General features: G+C 37.8%; 1 protein-coding gene across 1 annotated transcript; it reads left to right on the top strand.

The window, feature by feature from the left end:
• The first annotated feature begins 5,271 nt into the window (after positions 1 to 5,271).
• On the top strand, positions 5,272 to 10,526 carry LOC137959785 (uncharacterized). Its single transcript, XM_068807142.1, has 10 exons — positions 5,272 to 5,447; positions 6,525 to 6,634; positions 7,663 to 8,160; positions 8,239 to 8,413; positions 8,564 to 8,849; positions 8,996 to 9,068; positions 9,149 to 9,239; positions 9,674 to 9,753; positions 9,856 to 10,130; positions 10,235 to 10,526. The coding sequence occupies exons 2-9, from the start codon at positions 6,551 to 6,553 to the stop codon at positions 10,114 to 10,116; spliced, it is 1,548 nt and encodes a 515-aa protein (XP_068663243.1). The 5' UTR covers positions 5,272 to 5,447; positions 6,525 to 6,550; the 3' UTR covers positions 10,117 to 10,130; positions 10,235 to 10,526.
• The last annotated feature ends 667 nt before the right edge of the window (positions 10,527 to 11,193 follow it).

Raw genomic sequence — 11,193 nt, forward strand, 5'->3', positions numbered from 1 at the left:
TGATTTTATGATTCTTTTGAAATGATAATTTTTTTATTTTTAGCAGAAAACGTGTCTTACTATATAAAGTAGTCAATTACTTCAACATATAGAAGTAGTTGATTGTTTCTTAACGCATCGCAATGGCATATTACTCTCTCTACGTAGATACATTAACAACCTGCTCCAAAAAACATATGGAATATGTTAAACCTATTCTCACCCAATTAGTGATGAACTCTTCATCACTCACTATAACCTCAGGATCTCCACTTTCCGATCCATCTCAGTTTCGTGCAGCCTGCAATATCTTTCTCTCACTTGGCCTAATATTTCTTTTGTTGTCAAGGAGATGTCACAGTTTATGCATCAACTAACTGACGAACATTAAGCAATTGTCAAACAAACTTTAAGGTATTTATGTGGCACGCTGGACAAAGGGATTCTTTTACATTGTAAGTCTCTTATATCTCTACATGGTTCTCGGATGCCGATTGGGTTGGCAATAAAGATGATTATTCTTCCAGTAGTGCCTACTTTATCTATCTTGGGCATAATCTCATTTCCTAGAGTTCAAATAAGCAACACATTATTGTTCGTTCTTCTGTATAGGCTAAGTATCGATCAGTTGTTGTTATTGTTGTTGAACTTTAGTGGGTGTGCTTTCCATCTCAGTTTCGTGCAACCTGCAATATCTTTCTCTCAATTACTGCTATTGTTGTTGAACTTCGGTTGGTGTGCTTTCTACTTACTGAACTTGGTGTGACCTTGCAGTCTTCTCCTATAGTCTATTGTGATAATATTGGTGCCACTCAATTAAGTTGTAATCCCGTGTTTCACTCCAGAATGAAACATGTAGCAGTTGATTATTACTCCATCCATGATCGGGTTCAATCTGGTTTACTTCGTGTTGCTCATATTGCTTCTTGTGACCAACTTGTTGATCTCTTTACAAAGTCATTGCCACATTCACAATTTCAGTTGTTAAGAGACAAGATTGACCTATTTAACCGTGGCGTATCTTGAGGGAGCATAAAGAGATTATTTTCTCTTCGGTTTAAGAGATAAGATCTTTTCCTTTCGGTTTAGGATATAAGATCTCTATAGATTGTATTTATCCATGCGGTTTAGGATATTTTTATAAATTGTATCTATGCCTTTGGTATAGAGATTTCTGTTGTAAATTGTATATAAATACCATTCTTAAATCAATACAAAGATGTGGTTCAATTTCAACGCAAAACAATATGTTTACATTCGGGGCATGAATGCATGGCTGACTCTGGAAAAGAAGACAAAAGAGAGTCAACAAGTAAAATCATTATTTGAAGTTATCTGCTGAACTATTCAGCTCTATATATCCAATGCAGACGAGTGGCAGCACCAAAAGAGAAAGTGGAAAGAAAAGTGTATTTATCTTGAGTTGAAGCTCAGCCAATCCATGGAGATGATGGTGCAACCTGAATCCTCACACATATTATTCATGCACCCAGAGCTGATGGAAAAACATCAAGTCGGTACCAGTACCAAGCTTTAGAGGCATATACATCTGCATATCGATAGATGACTAAGACAGCCCACTATATGATGATGTTCACGAGAAATGGCACTAACTCTAATGCTAAATAATGCCGCAAACTCTGATAAGTTTTAAGATCTAACCTCATAAACATACCAAAGCTAAGCTCCGTAGATGGATGACAACTACTTCACTGCATATTAACCTTCATGGTTGAACAATAGTTTGCTATATCCACGATTGCAATACAGACTAAAGCAACCAGTATATCTTATATATGCCGGCATGTCCCCGGAACTAATCGATAGAATAAACAATTTCTCTCTGACTTCGGAGTTTTTGATACCTTTCTCTTGCGTCATTTGTGATCTAAGAATCCAGAGCTAATATTAACTAACACCTCATACTAATCATACAGAGGGGAAGAGAAAGAAGTTGAGCTAAGGATGTTTGATTCAGTATATTAATGTACAGAAGGTGGAGAAGAAAAAAATAAAGAAGATGATAAGCCCGAAGAAAAATGACACAAATTGTTGCCTTCCACCTCTGCAAAGTGGGTTGCGTTCTCTCCTGGCTGGTGACTAACCCAGAAGAAGACAAGGCGATAATTTAAACTCACATTCGTATGGCGTTTAACAAGCCCACTGTAAGTTTATTCTTGTTTCGTCTACGAGAAGTCTCGCTTCGTGTGAGTGCACAGAGAACAGTGAAAGTGATATTTTGACATTGGAGAGCTCTCATTTTCGTCTTAGTGCTCCAGCAGCCAACCCCTCTCTCGAGTAGATTTCTTGAACCGACAAAAGATTTTTGGTGTGGAAGGCCCCTTTATTTGGTTCCAAACAACTAGCTGTGGTGAGTCATTTCTTTGGAAGTGGATTTTTGAGTCAAATATATGAACAGAATATGGGATGATACACATTAATTATCGTTTATACGCCCACCACTCCGAGAATACAAATTGACAGGATGAAGATGGTGTGAAAGGAATGGAAGAAGGTCAACCCAGGGATAAAACCATATAAAACTAGAACTGACTACAGAGTGAAGAAGGAAGGAGATTTATAAATGGCCGATTTTGAGATAGTCAAGAAAAGACTCCGAAAAAGAATAAGAAAAAGAAATATGGTTAATCTGAATCCAAACTGGGTCTTCTTTGTACTGTATTCTGTTAGCTTGCGTGAACTGCTTTTTCTAAATTCAGCTTCTTCTAATTCAAATCTTTTGCACTTCAATTTGTACTAATGCCTAACACCGACTAGCTTTTATTGTTTACTCTTTCTTCCCCTAGTGCTCCTGTCAGCTTTTCTGTTTTTCTTTCAATGGGAATTCGGAAGTGGGCGTCTGCTTCAATATTTTTGCTCCTGGTTCACTCAATCTTCTCAGCCCAGAAATGAGAAAAACAACTAACTGAAACGAGAGGAAACGAATGGTCTAATACTCTAATTTCAGCACCAACAATTCATTTTCAATGCCATTTACTAAACCTGAATCGACGGAAGACCTGAGCAAATGAACACCCTCAATCATATAACCCTCCAATCAATTAATTCGGATTGCATCCCAATTCGAAGTAGAGATAGTGGCGCCTTTGGACATGGGAATTTGGTGAACATGTACCGTCTGCATCTAATTCCCAGAAACCACCATGGATTTGCAGAAAGCTGGCACCCACCTCACCTTGACTAGTGGAATCGTCAGACTGCCTGCTCACTAGTCAATAGTAAATAAAAAGAGAGAATGCAGAGGAAAACGGAGGGAGAAAAGCAGAGGGGAGAGAGCGAGGAGAGAGAGAGAAAAAAGGAGGAGTCAACGGAAAGAGAATTCTACATCAACGAAGGAAATTATAGGATGATAGTGGGTAGGGTTGGCATCGAAATGACACGAGATAGAGGCCGAACTTGCTTATGTTCGAGTTAAACTTGATTTAAATATTTCAAACTCGAGCTCGAACTAAGCCCAACCTCGAGCCTAAAATTGTTATCTAGCTCGAGTCCAATAATTTTAACTTAGTTCGAGTTCCAGCTTGAACTTCCAACTATATTTAAAATTTTGCATAAAATACGTATCAAATAAATTGTATATAAAATTATCTATATACTCTGCATAAAATTATTCATAAAAACTGCATAGTTATACATAAACTTTATTAAAAAAATAATTCATCTGTAAAAAATGAACAGTTTTGCATTTCTTCTCTCTCTGACAATTATTGACATTCAAAATTCCCAAGTCCATTATTTAACTAAAAAAACAAAAAAGAGATTATTCATCTAGGCTTAATAAGGTACAAAATGTTCTCACATAAGAGAAGCATGTGATGTAACAAATCAACAAGCACAAATATATATATATTTTTGTGTAGGAGATCCTGTAAGAATAAGAAATAGTAGTATTTACTTGATTAAATTGGTCAGTATATGACGAATCCTTAGCACATCACCAACAACTTAAGACAAAAAGTTGAAGAACAATTAACATCTAGAAAGTTAAATAGTTAACTTATGCCGGTTATAATTTAGAAGAGAAAAAATTAGATTTGGCATCAAAATATTTTCTGAATTAGTATATATTAGACTATGTTATTATTACTACTTAAACCCCTATATGGGTTTCTCTGTTCTCCTCTCCTGCCAAAACAAAGGAGACGACACTAGACTAGGCAGGCCCGACTCAGAGCCTCAAACGAAACAACCTTAGATCAATTGAAGACGACAACACAGCCACACAACCAAGATCAACTGAAGACAGCAACACAGCCACAAAAAAAAAGTTTGTGCTTTACTGACAGACAACACGAAGGGGCAGAAGAGATTCTATTTCTTCTTTCTAATCTCGCGAAACTGAAAGATGGCTTCTCAGAAGGCTTGGAAGCACTTCACCGCTTGAAATGGAGGAATCCATGGCTTGGCGACCTCGGGTACTCTACTTGATCCGGTGTCATCTCCTCTAAATTTATTAGATCTAGCCGATGGAATTCCTTCTAAACCTACCCGATTTTGAAGCCTCGAGTTTTGAATATATAACTTGGTGACCTTTTCTCTCTTCTCCCTGCTTCACGAGAAGCCAAAATGAAAATATCGAACTCAAAGGTGAAGGGTCAAACGAAATCGAAGTTGACTCCTGCTCTCGAGTCTTTACTCCCATGCCACTAATTAAATTAATGAACTGGCTGGCAATCTTTTGGAACCGTCGGTTGAGTTTGACTTTTTAACTTAAATGAATGTCACCTGGATCTCGAACTGATAAACCGAATCAAATTGAACTAGAACCGAAAACCGGTTGGCCCGCCGTCCGCAACCAAAACGATAGAAGTTGATTTGACAGTAGTGCTCGTCATAATTGCAGAAATACGATTTTATCTCACAAATATGTCGCAAGTCGCAACCCGCATGATCGACGATTCCGCCTCATTTTCGCGTTCACAGTGGATTCGCCCCCGATACCTCTAAGGGGTGGGAAAATTTCTCACGATAAATAGACGCCGATGTTTTGAAGCCTTTAGGTGGATACTGGTGAGAGGGGACGAGAAGTTGGCTGTATTTGCTCGCATAGCATCCCGCAATTTCCAACAGCTTAACGTTCAAGAAAAAGGTGGCAACTGTTCTCTGTCACTCTTCTCAAGGATCCTCTTTCAATGACGGACATTTAAAGCTCTTTTCCAATTGGATTGGACCTCATTAAATTCCTTTTGCTTTTGCCTCCTCGGTTGCTGTGATGTTTTTTTAGCAGTCATGGTATTGGGCAGAGATGTGAGAACACAGTGACGAAGCTTTTAGTGGCAACGGTCGTTGAGCGACGGAAATGATCTCTGCTATTCATCTTCTATAGCTGGCAGTGTTTTCATGTCCTGATTTTCGTGTTGAAATAACTCCCTGATATCAAACGCCAGAGTTTATCTGTTCTGAGGTTTTGGGTGGGTGTGGCGAAGTGGAGAAAGTGGCTGCCACAGGTAAGTGTTACTTGAGAGTGGCTTTGTCTGGTTATATTCTTTTCTTGTTTTCAAAAAAAAAAAAATTGCGATTGGAAAATGTCAGAATCATTTAGTTTCAATTGATAGCATGATATGAGGAACTGTTTTGCCCAGAAAACATTTCGAATGATTGAAAGTCTTTGTTTTTCGATTACTATTGTTGTCTGCAAGGATTGGGTTTCTCTCAAAATTGTTGCGAGTAGAAATTGTTTCATTTTTTACAGCTTTCTTGGCGTTTTCTAGAATTTCGGATTCGTGGCACCGGCGAAGGAGGTGCTGTTATTTTATGAGCTTGATTACCTGAATCTTGGATTTTTTGGCTTTCTGAGTTTGTCTTTGGTAGAACAGGGCACCTACTTCGTGTTCTACGGTTGCCTTGATAGTTTCTACAGTTGGGTGCTGAAATAAAAAAGAATAAGTGAAAACTTTGGTTTTTGAAATGATCCGATGAGTTATTTGAAGAATATCTAGAGAGCTAGTGATACTTTTTTGGTTACAAGTACTGTGATCGTTGAGGTTTTTGGCGTTTGCAGAAATGATTGGAATTGGTCTTTGAATGAATGAGGTCCTTTTTTCTGATTGTGTAATCTTTGTTTGGAATATTTTATGCTTGGGAGAAGTTCCTGCGTGGTTATTAGATGAATACAAGTCTGCTGAGATTACAACCTGTCTTTTTGCTCTAGCTGATTTGGAGGTTGATGTGCTTATATTTTTCAGCGCGTCAACACTTTTCTGTATAGAACTACTCATATACTTATGTTTCAGTTTATTTGAATTGGGTTTCAGATTGACAGCATGTCATATCAATTTTCTGGACTCGTGATGGAATCTGTTAAAATTCATGGGTTTTTCTCTAGGCATGGTGATGTCAAAGGAACTTCTACAGCCGTGTTCCTTTTTATACTCCTTTCCTTTGAGAATTTGAGTTCATCAGACTTTTTTACAGTGTTTATTAATTGGATAGAATTTGATATACTTTTGCATCTTGCATGTTTTTTCATATTTCTTCATTTGGTTCCTTCTTAGGATGCAGTCTTATGAACTTTCCGTTTTCAGAATCTGTGATTGAAGAGCATTCTAGAATGGCAGGTATGGGAACTGAGAAGCTGCTGGTGGAGAATGCAGATGGCACCCGCCAAAGGTCTCCCCTCCATCCAAATCTGGAGGTATTTCTGATTATTTTGTTTTTGATGAGTCTCTGAATTGTAGTATTTGATTCGAGGACTTCTGATCTTGTTTGAAATATGTGTACATCTTATTATCATGTGCATATACCTGTCATGCTGACAGAAAATTAATGCCTCCTACCACTGGGAGCTGAACTACACTTCTAGGAAAGGAACTTGTTTAAGAGTCTCAGATCATGATTAAAAAGTTAAAGAACTATATCAAATTTCCCTATGGACAAGTGAATATGGAATCCCCATTCTACTGTTCATGATAAGTTAACATCATTCAGATATTAAGGAGTCTTTATGTCTTATCCACAATAACAGCGTATCAATCAGAAACTCTGTAGATCACCTTATAGCTGTTTGAATTACATGTTCTTCTTCTAGGAAAATACTTGTAGTTCAAATGTCAATGTTAACAGAGAATGAGCTCACACCAATGACACTCACTATACCGTTACCGTTGTTTCTCGTATTGATTTTCCCCTAGTTTGGGTCCTAATGAAAAGAATACAAAACTGGAAATGTTTGTTAATTGATGAAAGAACACTACTGATATCTCAGTGTTGAAAAATGGTTTTGCATTTTGAATTCTTTGCCTGTAACCTATCCCTTCTTTGATTTCTGACCGTTCATTATTTATGGGGAACGATTCAGTAGTGCCTTGTTCCACTACTGGGTGAACAGCACAACATGTCTACCTTAGAGTTTTTTGGAGCAGTTTAGAGAACGAATGCTGTAAAGGTTGGGTCATATCCAAATGTTGTTGAGCTGTACATGCCCAACAAGTGCCACAAATTTATTGTTGAAAGATACACATGAAGTAGCTTGGGTCCTCCATCTAATACATTTTTGGGGCATTACTCGAGAGTGTTGGTCCATATATGTGGGGTAGGCACCATCTTATGTGGAAGCATACTTATATTTGTTCATTCCTGGTTTTAGATTGGCAATTTTATCTTATCAGGTTCAAACCTTCTGATTGGATACTTCGGGGTACTTTTTCTTCATCATTTTCACAGGGTGACAATGATACTGAAATCACTGAAGAAATGACCCCAACACATCAGGCTAGGCGCCCTAAACTCTTATTGGAGATCCCATCAAGACTTTTGGTGGATTCTCCTCCAAATTTTGTGAGAATAAACATGCCACCTACTCCCAGTCCCAGATCAACTAAAATAAAATTTCCCCCAATGCCTAGTCCTACTTCTGCACGCATATGTTCATCTCCTGGCCCCTCCTCATCTAGAAGCAAGCCATCTTTAAAAAATCTCTTACCACGAATAAGCTTTAAGTTGCGGAGCCCACCTTCAGATGTTGAAAAAGCCACTGTTATTGGTGGGGAGGCTTCTTCAAGGGGATTGCATGAGCGACCTCCAATCCCAAGGTCATTCTCTCTGACAAAGATATTTAGCCCAACAGCAAAAAGAACATCTTCACTTCCAGGGACTCCTATTGCACATTTGAACCTGGAATCTGTGCATGGAAGTAGTTCAGTTGAGCAGCATACTTCACCAGTAAGTATTGGAGCTTTTTGTTGTTCTTGATCACCTATGTTTTATGTACTTTTTTCATACTGCTTCTTTGTTTGACAGAAAAAAGGGGCCATGCGAAAAATTTCACGTTCACTTTCAGTACCTGTGAACAACAAAACCAAAACAATCAGGCGAATGGATTCTCTGGGTGCTGTGTTTCGTGTAATTCCTTCCACTCCACGTGTGACAGAAGGGAGTACAGCCTTGTCAAATACCACGGAAACAGCAGATCATGGTATATAACTCTTCTCTCATTTATAACGTTTCAACCTGGTTGTTTTTGTTATGTAAATGAATTTCAGCTACAATTTCTAAGCTTCCAATCTGCTTCTTCTGTAAAATTTCCAATTACTGTCCTGTACATTGTCTAGTAATTCTGGTCCAGTGAACAATGATGGTGGTGAGGATATTCCTGAAGAACAAGCTGTCTGTAGAATTTGTTTAATTGAACTGAGTGAAGGCGGTGACACACTTAAAATGGAATGTAGCTGCAAGGGTGAACTTGCACTTGCCCATCAAGAGTGTGCTGTAAAATGGTTCAGCATCAAAGGTAACAAGAACTGTGATGTTTGTAAGGAGGAGGTCAGAAATCTACCCGTGACTCTATTACGGGTGCAAAGTGTTCCAACTGGTAATGCTCGTATTGGCAATAGAAATCCATCTACAACCGAGTCTCAGTACAGGCAAGTCAAAATTATTACTTTTAACTTTACAATATTTTTTTATTAGCTAAATGATAATTTAACTTTAGAAGTATTTACTTTACTGGCTTGCATGGTTCAACTGATATACTGGTTTTCGACTATGAACCTATCAGGGTTTGGCAGGATGTGCCTGTTCTCGTCATCGTTGGGATGCTTGCCTATTTTTGTTTTCTGGAACAGTTGCTTGTACGATTTCACTTTCTCTTCAACTTAGCAGCTACAATATTGTTTAGCTTATAGTTGATCTAAACTTTCAATAATACTAGGTTGCAGATTTGGGTTCTGGTGCTATTGCTATTGCTCTGCCATTTTCCTGTGTGATGGGTCTCCTTGCATCCATGACCTCATCTACAATGGGTAAGTCTTGTAATGAGATTGGATTACTTTCAATGCTCTTCTGGACGTTGGTTCATGTTCATCACAGTAGAGGCTCATTCAGGGACCATATTGAGTGGAAGCAGCACAGTGGAATCCAGTCATATGTATTCCACAATGCATGGGTGCATTCAAGAGCTACCAGAAACTTGTGACTCAGGGAGCAAGATCTACCACTTGTTTGCTGTCCGATCATGGCCTCTGTTTCTTGGTTTGAATTTGGTGATTGCTTCCACTCAGTCAACCTGTGGTTTGGCCTGAACTCAGTTGGATCAGTCTTCCGTCTAGAATGCAGGCACACCTGACACATATTACCTTCTAAGGCTACTTGAATGAGTCCATCAATCTGGAGGACTCTATTGTAGCCATTGGTTCTACTTGTTGTTTTGATGCTAATCTCCATTTTGTGTATTTAGTGAGGAAGCGCTACGTCTGGATTTATGCATCAGTTCAATTTGCACTGGTGGTTCTCTTTGCCCATTTGTTCTACTCTCTGGTTTGTTGGCCCTTCACGTCCTATCAGCATTGACAAGCAAACATGACTCTTTCTCATTTCTAACATTTGCTAATGATGTTCATGCTTTGTTGGTCTTAACAGTTTCAGGTGAAAGCCGTTCTCTCCGTTCTTCTTGCTACATTTGCCGGATTTGGAGTAGCAATGAGTGGGAACTGTCTAATAATTGAGTTATTGAGATGGAGGAGGAGGCTGCATGCCTGGTTACAAAATAGGCATCGCCGGCAAGAAAACTCACAACTAACCCAATCATCAGAAAGTTTGCCTCCCACCCAAATGGGTCAGGGTCCAACAGAAACTGAAGAGCCTATTGCAGAAAATTCTACTACTTCAAGGGTTACATGAGATGAATCATTTAGGTAAGTCAGTGTTGTTTATGTAATCTCTTCATTGGATTACTATACGTGTGGCTTGTTTCCCGGTGTGGATTATTCATTGGATCTAATATTATGCAATGTTGCAGCCTCCTTGAAGCTTCCCCGACTTGGGTAGTTGGGTGCCTTCTGGATCAATTGAAGTTGATTTTGGGAACTGATGGCGCAATAAACGTACTGGTGTGTGTTTCTCAGTTTCATCTTGCAGTCTTATGTCCAAAGTACAGCCGATGCTCTGATATGGATGCTCCCGTCCAAATATCTTGTATTAGCGGAAAACCACTGCTCTAAAGAGAAAAAGAGGTGGGGGGTGAGGGGGAGGAAACCTTGCTCTTTTTTCGTGAAATTATGAAACGTACCAAGTACTTGAAAATTCTACATTTATCAACAAGAAAGTAGAGCATCGTATTGAGCTAATTGAGAAGTCGCCAGGATTTTCTGCCACTCGTTACAGAATTTTTGTGTTGCACTAGAAAAGGAAAAAGAGCAGTGATATATGGTAGTCAACTAGAACAGAAAATTTACATAATTTATTTATATAATAAATAGTAATAAACTATTTATATAATAAATAATTAAAATAATTATTAATTATAATACTCTATGTCCAAAATTGTATAATTTACATAATTATTTCAGAAATTCACCTAAAAGTTAAAATGATAATTTATATGTTAGTAAATTTAAAATAATAACTTTATTTTTAGTATGATAAATAATAATAATAATAATAATAATAATTAATTCCACTATTTCCTCCTATGTCCATACTCCCATGTCTCAAGAACTTGAGTAGGCTTTATGCCAATTCTTAGGTAGGTCTAGTTAATACTATATTATTTATTTCATAATATAAATAAGAAATAAGAATTCTAGTTGTGTAACTTCAAATCTTATACATAACAACTGATTTTCAATTAAATGATTGAAGTAAAACAATTATAAAAACACTAACATGCAAAATGTTCATCATAATACTGTATTTTCTGGTATATTATAAGTATTAAAATCATGTCAGTCTTCATTATTTTGATGATAACAAAATGGG

The sequence above is a fragment of the Aristolochia californica genome, unplaced genomic scaffold (assembly GCF_029961685.1).
Source record: "Aristolochia californica isolate CCGP_79_NKW_82.1479 unplaced genomic scaffold, dmAriCali1.0.hap1 SCAF_1, whole genome shotgun sequence".
NCBI classification, from domain to species: Eukaryota; Viridiplantae; Streptophyta; class Magnoliopsida; order Piperales; family Aristolochiaceae; genus Aristolochia; species Aristolochia californica.